The sequence below is a fragment of the Mytilus trossulus genome, chromosome 1 (genome assembly GCF_036588685.1).
Source record: "Mytilus trossulus isolate FHL-02 chromosome 1, PNRI_Mtr1.1.1.hap1, whole genome shotgun sequence".
Taxonomy (NCBI): Eukaryota; Metazoa; Mollusca; class Bivalvia; order Mytilida; family Mytilidae; genus Mytilus; species Mytilus trossulus.
Genome location: NC_086373.1, coordinates 103,476,053 through 103,497,393, shown reverse-complemented (window position 1 = coordinate 103,497,393; position 21,341 = coordinate 103,476,053). Strand labels below are relative to the sequence as shown.

At 33.6% G+C, this 21,341-nt stretch overlaps 1 protein-coding gene across 1 annotated transcript; it reads left to right on the top strand.

Annotated features, from left to right (window-relative positions):
• The first annotated feature begins 423 nt into the window (after positions 1-423).
• Positions 424-10,402, top strand: LOC134711531 (protein dbl-1-like). Its single transcript, XM_063572175.1, has 3 exons — positions 424-1,237; positions 6,662-6,805; positions 9,767-10,402. The coding sequence occupies exons 1-3, from the start codon at positions 1,003-1,005 to the stop codon at positions 10,357-10,359; spliced, it is 972 nt and encodes a 323-aa protein (XP_063428245.1). The 5' UTR covers positions 424-1,002; the 3' UTR covers positions 10,360-10,402.
• Positions 10,403-21,341: the final 10,939 nt, after the last annotated feature.

The following is a 21,341-nucleotide window of genomic DNA, read 5'->3' as shown; positions in this document are numbered from 1 at the left end:
TTATTTATATAAACAAATCACAAAGAGGCAAATATGTTCAAATGATGAGATCTATATATTGTCTGTTCGATTCAAAACTTAAAGACGACTTCTTGAGGGAGGAATTGTCCCAAAATGACTTTTTTTTTCTCTCTGAAAAACTATAATAGATTAAGACAATCTTACTGTTTCAAATATAAAGATCAACAATTACAGATTTACAAATAAGTCAACATGGCAAAAGTCGTTAGAGTTATTGTCCTTTAATGACAATTTGTTATCATTTATTTTGCATTCATCAATGATTATGTTTTATGATATAAAAATATATAGCAAAAACATTCTACTTTAAATATAAAGTTATCGTGGTTAAAATCCTCAATATCTCGGAGATGAGTTATTTCTTAATAATTTTACAAAAATACCAAATAAGATCTACAAATAGTCAAATCTTACTGATTGCAATAAATTCAGAAATAAAAATCAAATGGTATTGTATTACCAGATGAGTGAATCATGTTCTCGGGAGCCTCTTTTTCAAATAATACTGGAACATATACTTTTTTAAAACAGGATTCGTGTACTTTACAAAATCGAATTAAGCACTATATAAGTATACACATAAACCAATCAAGGGAGCCTCTTTTTCAGATAATATCGGAACACATACTTTTTTAAAACAGGATTCGTGTACTTTACAAAATCGAATTAAGCACTAAATATTAAGTATACACATAAACCAATCAATAAATCCCATATATTGTCACGCAGATCACTGCATAGGTTCATCAATGTTGGCTAGTGTGATAACTGCTGATATATTCTGCACGCAAGATATTGTAAAATAAAAACCGGATTAAATGAGTAGTAAAAAAGGTAGAAATATAAGATTCCTATAGGCTTCTTAAAGTTTAAGAGGTTGGAGATATTAATATTAATATATATGGGAACTCCTTACATTGACAAAAACATGCTGATGCAATTTGTGTTGAAATTCGAGTCGGTAACAACAATAAGGTGAACATGTTTGTTGAAATATTATTGTTATGTAGGATTGCGGAATCTGCGTTTGGAAATGAAGCACAATCCTTGCTAGAAATAATGAATGATTCGGCTAACGATACCTCTGACAACAGTCGACTGAAAGAAAGATTTCTCACACCATACGTACTAAATGTCTTCGAGAGAATGGACAATTTAGGCAGTAGCGACAACGCACAACCGTCAGGAAAAGTCAGAATATTAATACCAGAAGAAGGTAAGTGAAATGCATGTTTGATAGTTTTATATGATATAACAAAACTCAATTCCAAGAAAAACTTTGTGTTAGCTTGATTTTTTGTCGAGCCTGCGATTTATGTCGCAAGAGCGAGCATAGCGATCATACATTCCGTCGTCGAAGGCGTCTACAAAAATGCATTCTTTGGTGTTTTTTTTTTAAATTTGAATAACTTCTTCAACTATCCTGGATTTCTACCAAACTTGGACAGAAGCTTGTCATCATAAGATAGTATCCTGAAGCTGCAGTATATTTTATAAAAGAAAATCATGTTTAGCCGTATCAGTTTACTTACAAATTGACTTTTTTTCCTGCCAGTTAACATACCATTCACTCTGTGGTTAAAACTTTCTTAAACTATCCTGGATTTGTACTTAACTTGGACTAAAGCTTGCTAATGATCAAAAGCTAGTATCTTGAAGGAAATTTTGTGAAAAGTTGTTTCCTGTTATTCCGTATATTGCTTGTAAATAAACATACAGCGCTACTTTTGCATAGAGACTATTTCTGTACCAAAATATGTAGCACTGGAAATCTACTTTTAATATTCAGTACTATTTTGTTACTTAAGAATTATTGTAATATTTAGGTACCTGTATTTTACAGTACTTGATTTGTACTTGAAATTTAAGTACTACAGTTTTTTTGGTTGCACGGTTACATTTTCAGCATTTTGAAAGTTTGTCTATTTAAAGTTATGATATTCAAACATGGAATATTGTGATCATTTTTTGTATTTTTTTGGTACCAATATTTTAAGTACAAATCAAGTACTGGAATATACAAGTACCTAAATATTACAATAATTCTAAAGTATAGAACTTGTACTAAATACTTAGAAGTAAATTTCCAGTACTGCAGATTTTAAGTACAGAAATAGTACAAAAATAGTACCTATGCAAAAGTTGCTGTGTAGTTTTTATTTCAGTCAACATTACATACAGTCTGCAGTTGAAGTTTTTTAATTGTTTATTAGATTTACAAACCATCCTGGATTTTTACAAAACTTGGGACAAAAGCTTCTTACAATCAAAGGTGGTATCTAGAGATTTTTTTTTTCAATTTCAATAATTTTTTCCCCATTTTTTGTTGAGCCTGCGACTTTTGTTGCAATTGCCAAAAAGTCAGACATAGCGATCCAACAGTCCAGCGTTTTCGGCGGTGGAGTCCAGAAATTTCACTATGGTTAAAGTATTTATACCACAGCAAAATAAATTGCGGTCGTGTATTGGTTTTACGTTGTCGTCGTCGTCGTCAGCGTCGTCCGAAGACATTTGGTTTCCGGACAATAACTTTAGTAAAGTGAATAGAAATCAATGAAATTTAAGGTTTATAACATAAAAGGAAGCTTGGGATTGATTTTGGGGGTTGAGGTCCTAACAGTTTAGGAATAAGGTGCCAACATGGAGCCTAAATAAGCATTTTTCTAGTTTCCAGACAATAACTTGTGAAATTGTGTACGGATCTCTCTAAAATTATACCACAAGGTTCCATAACAGAAAGGGATGGTAATGATTGGCTTTGGGGGTTAAGGCTCAACCCGTTTAGGAATAAGGGACAAAAAAGGGGGAAACATGGGTGTCCTGGTAATTATCTATGAACAATCACTTTTAAGTAAAATGTTAAATTTGGATTACCTCCCTTACACTGCTTGTAAATTATTAAAGGATGGCTTATGGTTGCAATCTCCTTTGCAAATTTGAATTGAGATAATGACAACATCTTGAGGGAAATAATTATTTACGGGGGGAAAAAAGGGGGAGTGAAACAAATTTAGGGGGGGGGGGGGTAAAAAGAAATTGTGGGTGAACAATCATTTGTAAATTCAAATCATATATATTATAACCAATTCTAAGTTCTTTTACTACAGTTATTTTGTGCCAGAAACCTATTTATATGTGTCAAATCTATAATACTAAAATTACGAGGTCTAATTTGTCAGCCGTCATCACGTAAAAACGACGAATCAAAGAATTCAACTTTATATTTAACTAATATAGTATAAGTTTAAGTAATTTTCTTAAACTATGCTGGATTTTTACCAAACTTGAACAGAAGCTTAAAATTGAGAAAGGAAATGGTGAATATGTCAAAGCGACAACCACCCGACCATAGAGCAAACAACAGCAGAAGGCAACCAATTGGTCTTCAATGTAGCGAGAATTCTCGCACCCGTAGGTGTCCTTCAGCTGGCCCCTAAAATATGCATAATAGTACAGTGATAATGGACGTCATACTAAACTCCGAATTATACACAAGAAACTAAAATTTAAAATCATACAAGACTTACAAAGACCAGAGGCTCCTGACTTGGGAAAGGCGCAAAATTGCGGCGGGGTTAAACATGTTTATGAGATCTCAACCCTCCCCCTATACCTCTAGCCAATATAGAAAAGTAAAAGAATAACAATACGCACATTAAAATTCAGTTCAAGAGAAGTCCGAGTCCGATGTCAAAAGATGTAACAAAAGAAAATAAATAAAATGACAATAATACATAAATAACAACAGACTACTAGCAGTTAACTGACATGCCAGCTCCAGACCTCAATTAAACTGATTGAAAGATTATGTCTTCATCATATGAATATCAGGTACAATCCCTCCCGTTAGGGGTTTAGTATCATACTATCATAAAATATATGAGAAGAACATAACCCGTGTCATGCCAACAACTGTTTTTTTAAAGAAATAAATGTGTTTAGTTCCGATGCAAAGACCCTATCAGTGAATCAATGTTAAAGCCAAAATATGCAATCTTTAATGACCTGACAACAGTATCGTAACTATATCCCCTTTTAATAAGTCTATTTAAAGGTTTTGTTAGTGTCTGAGGAGAATACTGACATTTTTGTGCTTTATAAAGAATATTTCCATAAAATTTTGGATGTGAAATATCTGAACGTATAAGATGTCTGCATGTTGAGTTATATTTACGAATTATTTCCTTATACCGGTGATAAAATTTAGTAAATGTTTTGACCAGTTTGTGATATCGAAAACCCTGGTGTAATAATTTTTCAGTAATACATAAATTTCTCTCGCTAAAATCTAATACGTTGTTACATGCACGAGCGAATCGTACAAGTTGAGATATATAAACACCATAAGATCACTGTGCTTAAACGGCCGTGGGTAACTTAAGTTACCCACAGCCCAAGATGGAGCCGCCTGGCTTCGGTTAGGAAGTTTGCTCCTAGATAATTACAATACCATGAATACAAAAGAAATGTTCGGTAATTAAAAAGTGAAATAAATCTTTTAGGAAAACTCTGCAATGTAAAACGTGGCTTGTTACTTCAAAATAAACGATTACAGCACGATTTGCCAAATCACTGATGATGTCCGTAACTTCAAAACAACTTGTCCGTAACTTTTTTCCTTATACCAATAAGGATGTCCGTAACTTCAGCATGATGTCAGTAACTTTCAAAAAATCTTTATTCATGGATGTAATTATTTAAAAAAAGAAATGATTAATAACAAAAATACCGAACTCCTAGGAATATTCAAACTGGAAGTTCTTTATCATGTTTATGGAATGGCAAAGCCAAAAGTTCAATTTAACACTCCAAATGAATGGAAAACAACGGTCATATTCCTGCCTTGGTACAGACATTAAAGTCATAAGAAAACAAAAATAATGCATATAATTTTTATAACTCAATGGATAGTTTTCATTATAAAACTTATGTACATATACTTTTTTCTGACGAAAATTCTTTTATTTATTCATATTTAGAAGAAGTTTACTTTATTTGAATAGCTTCCTTCCAGCAAGCAATTCCCCCGACATATTTTCCGTATGCAAGGTGACCTCAGTGTGACCCATCTCGTAAAAATCCGGTGACCACAATACGCATGGATGTCCTTAAAATAAACTATTATCTGAATTTACATGTTAAACACGTGCTCAATTTCCATGCTGATTTGTTTATTTTTCGTCAATTGTTGACAAACAGTTGACAATCGTTAAACTTCGACTTCAAAACACGAACTTTAATTACCTGCCATATTTTCACAACAACACTGACCGATTGAAAAAAAATTGACAATTATACGAAATTTACACGAAAAAAATGATAAATTCGAGCACAGAAGACTAAGTTTATGGTCCTCAATGCTCTTTAACTTTGTACTTGCTTGGCTTTATAACTACAAATGTATTTTGATCTGAGCGTCAATGATGAGTCTTATGTAGATAAAACGCGCGTCTGGGTTATTAAATTATAATCCTGGTACCCGTTCGATAACTTTTTACACCACGAGGTTGATGCCAATGCTAGGGGACGTTTCGTCCCCGAGAGTATCACCAGCCCGGTAGTCAGCACTTCGGTGTTGATCTGAATATCAATTATATGGAAATTTTTATAAATTTCCTGTTTACAAAACTTTTAATTTTTCGAAAAAATAAGGATATTCTTATCCCAGGAATAGATTACCTTATGGCACAACTTTTTGGAATTTTGGGTCCTCAATGCTCAACTTTGCACTTGCTTGGCTTTATAACTATTTTGATCTGAGCGTCACTCATAATAGTCTTATGTAGACGAAACGCGCGTCTGGCGTATCGAATTATAATCCTGGTATCTTTATTTCGTACGTCTGCCAGGGTTCTTATAAATTGCAATTGTTCCCTTGGCGATGTTAAGTTTTCTTGGTTATGTCCGTTTCTCAGATACTGTAAGCGGTGTGTTATCTGATTGTTTTTTTATTGATGGTTGTTATCAGTCTTGTAGATGGTATCCTACTACAAAAAGATGATTTTCAAAATTAATGAGCCGAATTTCACTCAAATTTATTATGCCAAAGACTGTGCGAAAAGTCATTGACTTGCTACGCATATATTTTTTTTGGCGATTACAAAAATTGTTGACTGACGGACAGACAGACAGGGATCGAACACTTTAGGACGATTCGAGATGAAGGACCTTATTACACTTGCATAAAGTTTTAATATACATGTCATGTTTGCCTATGCGACTACTTTTTTTCTAAGACCTTCTAACTAATAAAGATCTTTAGAAATAGATCTTATCGGGGACTTTTATAGCTGACTATGCGGTATGAGCTTTGCTCATTGTTGAAGGCCGTACGGTGACCTATAGTTGTCAAAGTCTGTGTCATGTTGGTCTTTTGTGGATAGTTGTATCATTGGCAATCATACCACATCTTCTTTTTTTTAAATTAAAATATATTCAAATAGAGATAATAAAACATTATGAACCTACAAATGTTCTAATACCTCTCGTGCTGTGTTCATGCATGTATGCATGTCAGAAGAGTTCAAATCCCGGCGAGAGAAGAAGAAAACATTGCTTTTGCATATTTGAAGATATAACATTGTTGTGCTAATATTTAGAGAAGTTATGTATATGAATATATTATATGTTTATGTTGCAGATGAAAACCCCAGAGACAATGGTGAAGAAAAGACGTTAACTTTTAACTTGTCTGAAGTACTCCATGGCAATACTACAGCTGCTCATCTTGTTGTCAGCAATCATTTACCGCGAACAACTGTCCAAATATTTTACAGAAATATAAGTAAGTTATTACATAGAAAATTCAGTATATAGTACAAAACCCTAATGGAGGCTTTACAATATTGTTAGGTATATTTTGTTATAAAGTATATGTGATAAATGTTAAAGAGACCACTACAAACCAAATATGAAAATAAACAGATGTGGTATTATTGTCAATGTGACAACTCACCACCAGAGACAAACTGACATAGAAGTTTACAACTTTGTAAGATATAAAAGGCATCGAAATAATTTGGCAAATATAGCATTATTCAGACGAGAAAACAACTGGCCTGATTTATGTACAAAACAATCAACAATATAAAAAATATATAATATACAGCAACAAACGACAACCACTGAAAACAGGCTCATGATTTCGGACCAACACATACATGCAAAATGTGGCTGGATTAAACATTTTTCTCTGTTCCAAACACTCCACATTACATGGGACAGTGATGTTACAGTACGACACGAGAACAAACTACTAGTAAACATATCAAGTTTTCTCGTTTGAATTATTTAACATTTTTTTCATTTCGGGACCTATTGTTGCCGACTATGCAGTATGAGCTTTGCTCATTGTTGAAGGCAGTACGGTGACCTATAGTTGTTAAGTTCTGTGTCATTTGGTCTCTTGTGAAGAGTTGTATCATTGGCAATCATACCACATCTTCTTTCTTAAGTCACCAGGGCCCAAAGTGCCCCATGTTAGCTTATGCGTCCGTCGTCGTCGTTATTAACTACTTCAAGAATATTCTCTAACTCTACTTGGCCAAATACCTTCAAACTTTTTAACTGAATGTTCCTTAGGGTACCTACTTTATAAATTGCATCTAATATTTTGACCCATCAACAAACATGGCCGCCACGGCTTATATAGAAAATAGGAGTCAAATGCAGTTTTTGGCTTGTATGTAAAAAAAAAGGATTAAAAGAAATCTGAGATGACTAAAAAATATTTAATAGGTCAATACCTATCTGCCCTGACATTTTCAGACGAATCGAAGAACCCATTGTTGGGTTGCTGCCACTAAATTTGTAATTCTAAGGACATTTTAAAGGATTAAGTTATTATCTTAAATATTATTATAGATAGAGATAAACATTAAACAGCAATAATGCTAAACTACGTATGATCTTTTACTTTTAAACTTAAACTAAATTTCCCTCAATGTATTTTTTATATAAATTGTATCCGAAGTTTTGATCCATTGACAAACATGGCCGCCATGGCTAAATAAAAACATATGGTTTAAACGTAGTTTTTTGGCTTATATAACTAAATCATTTAGAGCAAATCTGACGTTGAATAGAAATGTTCAAAGGTTCAAAATCTATCAGCCCTGAAATTTGCAGACGCCTTTTACAATTATAGAAGAGCGATTCAGGTTCTTGCGAGCCTCTTGTTTATATAAATCAGTTAAAAATGTTTTTATCTCATCAGATCAATACAAAGCACATATAAAACCCAGAAAAAAATAACACAAAAGACACGAAGTAAATATCTGAAAGTACTGACAATAACTTACTAGAAACTAGTTCAAAGCTATTAACAACTAATAACAAAATCATAAGGGTTCCGCGGAACCCGGTATTTCGTCTATTTTTTCTGTTGTATGTTTTCAGTATAATAGGGGAATGCATATAAGAGATTTATAATTAATATAATAAAACGGTTGAAATGTATGAAAAAAAAGTTTGCTTGTAAAAAATTAATACAGTATACAATCAACTCTATAGATTTATAAAAGAGTTGAAACATAAATCTATCGAATAAACAAATGATAAAGAAGATAATTTTTACTTTGCTTGATGATTTATCCCTTAATTCAGACGACGATAGAATGTATGGTCGCTATGATGTCTCGCATTTGCGACAAAAGTCGCAGGCTGAACAAAAATTAGGGGAATATATTATTTTTTTTATCCATTTTTGACAAAAGTTTCTTACAATCAAAAGAAAGTATCGAGAGGAATACTTTTATTAATCTGTTTGCTTATTTTTGTTGAGCCTGTAATTTACAGCAACAGTGAGCGAGACAACGGGTTCCGCGGAACCCTCAATATTTTTTTTTTCTAATCTTTTCATCAATTTTATTTTTATGTGCTGGATTAGGTTGTTTTATGTAATGTATCCGTTTTTATTCTGTAGTTAGTCACCACTTCAGTTTTATCATGTATATTTATTATATAGTCATTTTTTTTTAATATAATTTACTGTTTGCAAAAGTATTAATTATTCTAAATAATAAGGATGTTCTTATCCCAGACAGAAAACCCTAAACGTATTGGGCGCAACTTTTTGGAACTTTTGGTCCTCAACGCTCTTCAACTTTGTACTTGTTTTGGGTTTTGAACTTTTTTCATCCGAGTGTCACTGGTTAGTCTTTTGTGGAGTATTAAATTTTAAACCTGGTACCTTTTGTTAGCTATTATTCGTGTGATTATCTGTCCTATATGTTCTCCCATGAATGATTAATTTGCATTGTAAAGTCTTGTCATGTAATGTTGTCATTGTAATCATACATGTTGTATTTAACATTGCCATTAAAACGGGAGGTTTGGTATGTCACAAAACCAGGTTCAACCCACAATTTTTTTTTTTAAATATCCTGTACCAAGTCAGGAAAATGGCCATTGTTATATAATAGTTCGTTTCTGTGTGTGTTACATTTTTATGTTGTGTTTCTGTTGTGTCGTTGATCTCCTCTTATATTTGATGCGTTTCCGTCAGTTTTTAGTTTTTAACCCGGTTTTGAGTTTTTTTTCTCTATCGCTTTATGAGTTACGAACAGCGGTATACTTCTGTTGCCTTTATTTAAAGTTTTATATATCATATTAGTCCATTGTATTCCAGTGTCTTTCATTATACTAGTTTCTATTTACCACCACGAGTAAAGAAAGTACAGTCCCACTTTTCTGTTCCACTGTATGTAGTTACAGTTGATAATCACATATTTGTTTGACCTTCCAGGAATTGAAGCAGACTATACAAGCCTCGGATTCATTGCAGATGTCACAGAGTTCATTGGTGGAACAAGTGAGACCATTAATCTTAAGGTCTTCACAGAAAACTTACCAAACGTTCAAATTAATCCAATACTGGCTGTGTTTGAAAACTTTAGTCCGTCTCAAGTTTCTCACCTTGAAAGGTCAAGGAAAACACTCAAACGAAGGAAAAGATCAGAAGGACATCCACTTGACAATTATTCTAGTACCCTCAATTATACATCTTATTCAAACATATGTGGATTGAGACCATGGATTGTCAATTTTAAAGATTTGGGATGGAACACATGGTTGTGGCAACCACAATCTTATGAAGCAAACGTATGTTCTGGAATATGTCCTACACCATTTGAAGACGGTTATTACAATGCAAGTCAACATGCAATTATCAAGAACTATTTCCACTTTAACTCAAATTTTGAAATAACTTCCATTCCTAGGGCTTGTTGTACGCCTATTGAATATGATGACATAAGTGTCATATATTTATCAAAAAATAGAGTTTTAGTTATGAAATTATTACCAATGATGAGGGCCACAAGATGTGGATGTCGCTAAATCAGCAAGCTATTTAGAACACATGCATCATCTTCATATGTTACAGTCGTTTAAACTTTATGTGCATGTTACATGTTTGGATTTAAATAAAGTCGATTTATTATTTTACATGATACTTATCCTTTTCTACTAGACAAACAATGTTCTGAATGATGAGTGCATCCCAGTATGATTTTCTTCACCAATTACTTTCTTCTAGTCATATATAAACACAAAAACCAAGTTAAGAAAAAAAATTCAACTTACGTCGTGTGTTTGATGGGCATTGGGTGTTAAAAGGACTCAAACTTACCGCAAGCATGTGATAGTGAGCTGGCGATTTCTGCTATTCGTTTAAGCCATTTTTTTCCCCATTGAGCAAATACAACAGGTGTTGTTCTTTGTGTAGTATATTCACTGGGTCCTTTGAATTTCTTCGAAGAGAAATCTATCGTTCATTGATTAATTGTACTGAGCAAAAAATGTATCTAATGTGGAAATATATCATTTGGTTCGCAATATATTTAATCCCCTTTTAATGTTGATCATAATAGTAAGATTAATATTTAAGAGACATTGAACAAAAGTTCGCAATATCCTCTGAACATCGTGGTACTATTTAGAAACTATGATATATATCAATGCATGGTTTGGTATGAATTGAAATTTAAAATTACCTATTTGCGTTCATATCAGTCACTGCATGCTTTTGTACACTTCTCTCATCGTCTCCAAATAATTTTTTTATATTTATTTGAAACTCATCAATGGTTTTAGAAGCAGGAGCAATAACAACTATAAGGTAGATAGCTGCTACCATTATATTGCGTTGTGAAATTGTCTGACGTAAATGCTGAGTTACATCTGGCCTTGCGGTCATAAAACTTTTGAGTCAGTTTTTTGTACTCGTTCTCGAAATTCAACCAATCAAAATGCCGGATTTCAAGTTTTGATCATGATTTTTGTGCTCCGAGCACTGATCAAAGTTTTATGACTTCAACCCCATGGCTTCGATAATTTGCAATTATACCTTAGTACGGGTATTTGTCAGGTCGTCAAGCTGGTTACTTATTCCTTATTCCTTATTCGTTACTTATTACTGTATTCCTTATTTGTTACCTATTTCTTATTCCTTGTTCGTTACCTATTCAATACTCATTCCTTATTCGTTTCTTATCTTAATTCTTTATATTTTTATCTCTTGTAGAATTTCTTATTCTGTACAGGTGAAATTACCCCTTTAACACGTATGTATCCGTTTTGCGCTCAACAGATCCTGTTACTTTATATTTGATACTTGTTCTTTATTCGATTTAATGCGTTCTTCCTTTAACTGCTTAAGGGCATACGATACAGTTTTGATCCTGTATTTACAAGTTCATGAAAATTTGCATATAGGCTACTTTTTACCTGATTAAATCAAATATGTAATAAAAAATATACCTTCATGTGCTACTTTTTGAGTAAAATGAGGTCGAAATTTTGTATATTTGCTCGAAATTCAGATTTGTGGCCGTAATTTCTTTTTCGAAAGAAAGACATAACTTTTTTGTTATAAAAGATAAAAACAAATTGTTTTTTGTTAAATAATCGGTAATTTCTGTATTTTATAAATATCTTAAAAAATATGCATTTTTTTATTCAGAAATGACTCATATTTATCAAATGTTCATGAATTGAGGAAAAAACGTAATTTTTTACTGCATGTTTATCACAATTAAAAAAAATCCTCTAATTACAGTTTTATAAAACTTGGGTCACACAATCTCCCTGCAAAATGAAACAAAATGTCGTTTTTAAAAATAGGGGTCCATGAACTCGTTTTCAAATTAAATCAGTTTGAATGATAAAAATCAGTCGAAAAATGCATCTTTTCCCGATATGTCACAGTTTGACGTCGAGAAAATAACAAATTACGTTAGCAACGTCATTACCTTCCCTGTAACTGTATCGTATGCCCTTAATTTTCGTGTGTCTGTAGTTGGTCACGTATTGGTTCGATCAGGTGAGATATCCATATTTAGCGCGTGTAAACCGTTTCTGAGCTCGACTTATACCTTGTTTCTAAGTCAGGAGCCTGTAATTCAGCGGTTGTCGTTTTTGTATGTGTTTCATATTTTTTTTTCGTTTATTTTTTTTATATGAATAAGGTCATTAGTTTTCTCGTTTGAATTATTTTGCATTGTTATTTCGGGGCCTATCATAGCTGACTATGCGATATGGGCTTTGCTCATTGTTGAAAGCCGTATGGTGACCTACAGATGTTAATTTCTGTGTCATTTGGTCTCTTGTAGAGAGTTGTCTCATTGGCATTTATACCACATCTTTTCTTTTTTATAATACCTTGTTTCTAACTTGTTCCTCATTCGATATAATACGTGAGCTATACGTTGCACCTTTTGAAAAAAATATCTTTTCAATTCTTATCTTGCCTCTGGTGGTAAATATGGGTTTTAAGAGGTGAAATAACCCTATCAGTGCGTATGTATTAGGTAACGAATAAGGAATAAGTAATGATTACGGCATAAGTAATAATTGAGGAATAAGTAATGATTAAGGAATAAGTAATGATTATGGCATTAGTTATAATTAAGGAATAAGTAATGATTAAGGAATAAGTAATGATTAAGGAATAAGTAATGATTACGGCATTAGTTATAATTAAGGAATAAGTAATGATTAAGGAATAAGTTGACGCCCTGCATTTGTTCTTGTCACAGTAATAAAACATCATATGTGATTTCTAGAGTTGTATATTTTCACCACGACAACTTCATTGAGTAAGAGAATGAAGTTTTGGCACTTTTAATCTTTCTTCATAGCACAAACTTCTTATAGAATTATCATCGGCACTTTTCCAACAGAAATTATATCTTTTTAAAAATGCGGGTACCATATCATATTTCCATTTTCCAAATGCGATCGTTACTGCAATGTAAACCGGGTAATAAGACAAATGTTCATTAATGTTGTGGTATCCTTAAAACTAAATATCCGGTTAATCAAACCAAAATACTATGGTTTAAACTATAAATGAAAATAAATAAAAAAAATACATTTCTTTCTTTTGTTTTTCTGAAACATTTCTAATTTACCACAGGCTTCCAAAATATGTAAACATTTGTATAAAAAGCACATAAAATCGACGAAAAACAATCTAAAATTGCCTTGAAATTATTAAATCTCCAATTTCAAGAACATTTCAAGAAAAAAATGTTGCTGATACATAAATGTCCGTCTCAATAATGCAAAACAATCAAATGATAACAGACTTTGTGTTGCATGCTGTTTTACTAACCAATCTGTTACCAATGCTTTTCAGCAATAGAGGTGAACGATAGCAAAGGACATACCAATGCTCTTCAGCAATAGAGGTGAACGATACCAAAGGACATACCAATGCTCTTCAGCAATAGAGGTGAACGATACCAAAGGACATACCAATGCTCTTCAGCAATAGAGATGAACGATACCAAAGGACATACCAATGCTCTTCAGCAATAGAGGTGAACGATAGCAAAGGACATACCAATGCTCTTCAGCAATAGAGGTGAACGATACCAAAGGACATACCAATGCTCTTCAGCAATAGAGGTGAACGATACCAAAGGATATACCAATGCTCTTCAGCAATAGAGGTGAACGATACCAAAGGACATACCAATGCTCTTCAGCAATAGAGGTGAACGATACCAAAGGACATACCAATGCTCTTCAGCAATAGAGGTGAACGATAGCAAAGGACATACCAATGCTCTTCAGCAATAGAGGTGAACGATACCAAAGGACATACCAATGCTCTTCAGCAATAGAGGTGAACGATACCAAAGGACATACCAATGCTCTTCAGCAATAGAGGTGAACGATACTAAAGGACATACCAATGCTCTTCAGCAATAGAGGTGAACGATACCAAAGGACATACCAATGCTCTTCAGCAATAGAGGTGAACGATAGCAAAGGACATCCAAATTCATTAATCAAAAATAAACCGACAATACCATGGCAAATAACGATAAACGACTAACAAGCCAACAACCTTACACAAACACAACACAGAAGACTAATGATAAGAGAGTAAGAAGAGGAGCATAGTTGGTTCCCTTTGGGTGTGCCAATTGTTTGTTAAAAAAATCGTCCTCCAAACGAAAAACGACTAAAAGACCAACAACCTTACACAAACACAACACCAGAAGACTAATGATTAAAAAGTAAGGAGAGGAGCATAGTTGGTTCCCTTTGGGAGTGCCAATTGTTTGTTAAAAAAATCGTCCTCCAAACGAAAAACGACTAAAAGACCAACAACCTTACACAAGCACAACACCAGAAGACTAATGATTAAAAAGTAAGGAGAGGGGCATAGTTGGTTCCCTTTGGGAGTGCCAATTGTTTGTTGAAAAAATCGTCCTCCAAACGAAAAACGACTAAAAGACCAACAACCTTACACAAACACAACACCAGAAGACTAATGATTAAAAAGTAAGGAGAGGAGCATAGTTGGTTCCCTTTGGGAGTGCCAATTGTTTGTTAAAAAAATCGTCCTCCAAACGAAAAACGACTAAAAGACCAACAACCTTACACAAACACAACACCAGAAGACAAATGATTAAAAATTAAGGAGAGGAGCATAGTTGGTTCCCTTTGGGAGTGCCAATTGTTTGTTGAAAAAAACGTCCTCCAAACGAAAAACGACCCAATATATAATTTTTATATAACGCTTCCGCAGGCATAAGAAATTCATTGTTGGATTAACATTAATATTTGTTGTGGAGATTTTCTTGCCTGTGCCTTTTTCAAACCCGATATTACATCTTTTTCACATCATTTTTTAAGTTTAGTGGCTTTGAACTAGCTGTCCATTGTTCCCATTTGGTGAGTTAAGCCTTTTTACCTGCTTTTCATAGTTCGTTCTTATGTTGTCTTGTTACATCACTGTCCCATGTTAGGGGATATGGGATCCCGCTCACATGTTTAACGCTGCCACATTATGTATGTATGTGCCTGTCCCAAGTCAGGAGCCTGTAATTCATTGGTTGACGTTTGTTGATGTGTTACATAATTTCGTTCATTTTTTGTTCATGAATGAGGCCGTTAGTTTTCTCGTTTGAATTGTTTTTCATTATTCATTTTGGGGCCTTTTATGACTGATTATGTGGTAAGGATTTTGTTCATTGTTGGTGGCCTATAGTTGTTAATTTCTGTGTCATTTGGTCTCTGGTGGAGAGTTGTCTCATTGGCAATCAAACCACATCTTCTTTTATATATATTAGCTTCCAACCGACTGATTTCTTCAATGTTTCATCATATAAAAAACATTAATTTTCATACTTGAAAGTACATTTTCTTTTAACCTTATCATTTTGTAATAAACGATTATCATCATATAATACATTTTTGTGTTATCTTTGCAGTGAGTTTTTCTGCATTGGAATTCAAAATAAACCAAACAATCATATGACCTGGTTCACAGCAAACGTGCCACTTATTTTGAATGATATGAATACTTTCCGTTTGTAGCGTAAGAATTTTTCAAATATTTCAATGGTTATAATGTACGAATACATTAATTGTTTACGTACCATGTCTTAGTACAAGTATATATATAACCTGAATAGTTCATGAATCAATTTCATTATTTTTTTCATTAGATCATTTATTTAACTTCTTGACACTTGATTTGTGTTTTATATCGTTTCACATTCTCCAAACACACCTCGTCCATATTTTTAAGTGCTAAACATCATCGTGCATTGTTAAGAAATCTTCTATTTTTGATTTTTTTATCTACAAAAGTAACATCGAATCAGAGATTTATCTGTAAGAATTCAATTAAATTATCCGATTTTTAAAATAAAACGCTACGATCCTCAAAATAACACATGCGACGACCTGTATATATACAAGTCATCTAGTACTGTACTATGTCTAACTGTATCTAGCATCGCCCGATCATCAATGTTTAAGATTGTTTTATTTTGTTGGACGTTTTTTTTTTGTTCTTAACCTTTTCAAATAGCTTCTGGTGTGAGTTCGAGCACTTCATTCCGACTAAGAATTGGTAGTGATAATTTAATTATATTTGTTTTTTTCTTCAAGATAATGTTTTACTAAATGCCGAATCGGATTAACCATCCCTCAATATTTAATTACTGTAGAATTAAGACACCTGCAAATTTGAAGGAATCCTAGTTCGGTAATTATTTTTACAGTTCTAAATTCGAATTGTTAACTTATAAAGAAAGCCACATAGTTGTAAATAGTTATCAAAAGTACCAGGATTATAATTTTTTACGCCAGACGCGCGTTTCGTCTACATAAGACTCATCAGTGACGCTCAGATCAAAATAGTTAAAAAGCCAAACAAATTCAAAGTTGAAGAGCATTGAGGACCCAAAATTCCAAAAAGTTGTAACCCCTATCATGTATGTTTATAATATGTCGTCCAGTCAAAGCCAATATATATGTTCAGTCTAGGTGGTCGAGTGGTCATGATCGGAGGACAAAGTCACGGAAGGGGGGGTGGTCTTAATATCTCAATAGCATGGGTTGAATAATGGCGAGGGATGAACAAAAATAAGCGGAAGCAGATTTAACATTGGTGTGCTGATATTTTGAAATATTATGAATATAATAAGTGCTTTCGGTAGTGTATCACCTTCACTGGTGATCCCGTGAATGAATGGGTCTAAGTTATAACTTGTTTAGACTAAATTAAACAAAATAATAATTTCTGTGACTGTATCTTACGATTCTTTACGATAGCTAATCAACAAACAATTCCATCTTCTTGCTTATATGTTATTATGTCATGGGCGGATCCAGCCATTTTAAAAGGGGGTTCCTAACCCAGGACAATGGGGGAGGGGGGTCCAACTACATGTCCCCATTCAAATGCATTGATCGTCCAAAAAAGGGGGGATTCCAACTAATGCATTTGCTATTTTGAATTGATGTTAAATCAGGAATTATTTCAGTTGTTGCTCGGAAGGGATTTCAGCATCCTTCATATTGATAAAAAAATTATTAAAAATTGAACCAACGGAGTGCCAACGTTTGTTTAAAGTTTGTATTACTACGTTGGACCAACGTTTGTTCAACATCGGCAGTATTATTCCATCATTGCGCCAACGTTGGACCTATAATTGCATCAAAACCCAACAGCGTTCACCCATCATGTTGGGCCAACATAGGGCCACTTTGCACTGATACATTGAGCCATGTACTTCATCAATTCGAAAGCAGTGGTTTTTTTTTAATACACCAGACACGCGTTTCATCGACATACCGGACTAATCAGTGACGCTAAAATCAAAACATTTGTTATGCCCAAAACAATTTAAATAGATGAAGAGCATTGGAACCCAAATACGTTTAAAAAAAAAGTTGTGCGAAATTTGGCTTAGTCGACCAATACTTGATAATAGAAATTCATAGTGTATCAAAAGATCTCTGCGCCACCCGAAAAGAGCCGTAAAATGATGATTTCGAATTCTCCTATTTTTGCAAAACCAAAACTAGTTCAAAGATGTTGAGCATTGGAACCCAAATAATTTTAAAAAAAGTCAAAAGTTTGCCAAATTTGGCTGTCCCAAGTCAGAAGCCTGTAAAACAGTGGTTGTCATTTGTTAATGTGTTACATATTTGTTTTTCGTTCGTTTTTTGTAAATAAATAAGGCCGTTAGTTTTCTCGATTAAATTGTTTTACATTGTCATTTCGGGGCCTTTTATAGCTGACTATGCGGTATGGGCTTTGCTCATTGTCGAAGGCCGTACGGTGACCTATAGTTGTTACTTTCTGTCTCATTTTGGTCTCTTGTGGACAGTTGTCTCATTGGCAATCGTACCACATCTTCTATTTTATAATTAGTCGACCAATGCTTGATAATAGAAATTCGCAGTGTTTCAAAAGACCGAGCAAGACAAAAAGATCCGTCAAATGATGATTTCGAATTCTTCAGTTTTTGCAAATGCATAATGATTTTGAAAAGTTAGCATCAATGAAAATAGGGCAAGTTATAGAACAAATGGACAATACTACAGAATAAAGAACTAATACTCCAATACTACAGAATAATGAACCAATACTACAGAATAATGGACCAATACTACAGAATAATGGACCAATACTACAGAATAATGGACTAATACTACAGAATAATGGACCAATACTACAGAATAATGGAAAAAAAAATAACTTGACAAAAAATAATGGCCCACGGTGCTAAATATAAAGAATAGAGAATAATGAGCAAAATGTATAAAAGTTAGAGTAATATAGCTTAAAAGTTTAAAGGATACATAATGAAAGAACCCTCCTCATAAATAACTAGAGGCTCTAAAGAGCCTGTGTCGCTCACCTTGGTATATGTGAATTAAACAAAGAAAGCAGACAGTTCATGACAAAATTTGGGTTTAGGTGATTGTGATGTGTTTGTACATCTTATTTCACTGAACATTCTTGCTGCTTACAATTATCTCTATCTATAATGAACTTGTCCGTGTAGTTTCAGTGGAAAATGTTAGTAAAAATTTACAATTTTTATGAAAATTGTTAAAAATTGATTATAAAGGACAATAACTTCTTCGGGGGTCAATTGACAATTTTGGTCATTGTGGCTTATTTTTCTGTCTTAAATTGCTGTACTTTATTGCTGTTTACAGTTTATCTCTATCTATAATAACATTCAAGATAATAACCCAAAACAGCAAAATTTCCTTAAAATTACCAATTTAGGGGCAGCAACCTAACAACGAGTTGTCCGATTTATCTAAAAATTTTAGGGCAGAAAGATCTTGACCATAAAACAATTTTAATCCTTGTCAGATTTGCTCTAAATGCTTTGGTTTTTGAGTTATAAGCCAAAAACTGCATTTTACCCCTATGTTCTATTTTTAGCCGTAGCGGCCATCTTGGTTGGTTTGCCCGGTCACAAAACACAATTTTTAAACTAGATAGCCTAATAATAATTCTGGCTATGTTTGGTAAAATTTGGCCAAGTAGTTTCAGAGGAGAAGATTTTTGTAAAAGTTAACTAAGATTTACGAAAAATGGTTAAAAATTGACTATAAAGGGCAATAACTCCTAAAGGGATCAACTGACCATTTTGGTCCTGTTGACCGATTTGTAAATCTTACTTTGCTGAACATTTTTGCTTTTACAGTTTATCTCTATCCATAATAATATTCAAGATAATATCCAAAAACAGCAAAATTTCCTTAAAATTACAAATTCAGGGGCAGCAACCCAACAACGGGTTGTCCCATTCATCTTAAAATTTCAGGGCAGATAGATCTTGACCAGATAAACAATTTTACCCCATGTCAGATTTGCTCTAAATGCTTTGGTTTTTGAGTAATAACCAAAAACTGCATTTAACCTCCATTTTCTATTTTTAGCCGTGGCGGCCATCTTTGTTTGATGCTGGGTCACCGGACATATTTTTTAAACTTAATATCCCAAAGATGATTGTGGCCAAGTTTGGAATTATTTGGCCTGGTAGTTTCAGAGGAAAAGATTTTTTTAAAAGATCATGGAGATTTACGAAAAATGGTTAAAAATTGACTATAAAGGGCCATGAATAACTCCTAAAGGGGTCAACTGACCATTTTGGTCATGTTGACTTATTGGTAAATCTTACTTTGCTGAACATTATTGTTGTTTACAGTTTATCTCCATCTATAATAATATTCAAGATAATAACCAAAAACAGTAAAATTTCCTTAAAATTGCCAATTTAGGGGCAGCAACCCAGCAATGGGTTGTCTGATTCATCTGAAAATTTCAGGGCCGATAGATGTTGACCTGATAAACAATTTTGTCCAGTCAGATTTTTAGCCATGGCGGCCATCTTGGTTGGTTGGCCGGGTCACAAAACAACACATTGAAGTAGCTCAAAGGTAAAATTAAAACTGAACTGTCAATTGCAAGACAATTCATTAAATACTTATGATATATTAAAATAATGACTGTCGGTTAACGACAATACCTTACAGGATTCTGACTGGCACCTGAAGTATTTGATGGGGTTCAAATTTTTTTAATATTTTGTGAAAGCTTTGGCCAAGTAGTGTTAGAGGAGAAGATTTTTGTAAAAGTTAACGACGACGGACAACGACGGACGACGACAGACGACGGACGACGAACGACGGACGCCAAGTGATGAGAAAAGCTCACTTGGCCTTTTAGGCCAGGTGAGCTAAAATCATAGACTATGGTGGTGATTATTAAATTATCAATTTACGGGTTTGACTGCCACGAATTATTTCGATTCCTATGATTCCATTGATAGTTTGCTGCTCACAAGGAAACTTTTGAACCAAGAGATCCAAATAGTGATGTTGAAATCATTCCTTCATAAATTTTACAGACGCCATCACAACTTTGGTTGGCCTTTATGGAATATCCGTTCTACAGATGATATCGGACATGTTCCATGTCTTCCATATGTCCAAGGATTTGTATAACTATACAAATCCTTGATATGTCGTACTGAACTACAATCCGTTCCCTTTACACGAATGTGACCTACGGAATTAGATTATTTACCGGGTTTGTAATAACATGAGTAAAACGACGAGTGTTACATGTCACGGGAGCAGGATCTGTTTACTCTTTCAGAGCACCTAAGATCACCCTATGCAGTTTTGATGGGGTTCGTGTTGCCTAGTCTTAATTTAGTTTTCCATTTTGTGTCTTGTTTACTATCATTTGTCTGTTTGTCCGTTTCCTTTTTTAACCATGGCGTTTTCAGTTTATTTTCGATCTATGAGTAATGTGCTTCTGGTATCTTTTTTCAACAGGCACTTCATATAAACCTATATTAAAGGTATAACGTGACGGTATCCAAATTGCACCTATTTTGACAGTTTTTTCACCTACGTTTTTTTATGATCAGGAAAAAAATGTCCATACTGTGTTTATTTTGTAGCCCTATCCTTCTTTATCGTATAGGTACACCAATTTGATTTTTAATCCATATTGAGTCATAAAAAAATGGGTTTGA

What these genes read in the sequence shown, in the direction of transcription:
- LOC134711531 (XM_063572175.1), top strand. Translation starts at nt 1,003, where the DNA reads ATGTTTGTTGAAATATTATTGTTATGTAGGATTGCGGAATCTGCGTTT. An exon ending in AATATTAATACCAGAAGAAG is followed by an intron (nt 1,238 to 6,661) that starts GTAAGTGAAATG and finishes TTTATGTTGCAG; the next exon opens with ATGAAAACCCCAGAGACAAT. An exon ending in AATATTTTACAGAAATATAA is followed by an intron (nt 6,806 to 9,766) that starts GTAAGTTATTAC and finishes TTGACCTTCCAG; the next exon opens with GAATTGAAGCAGACTATACA.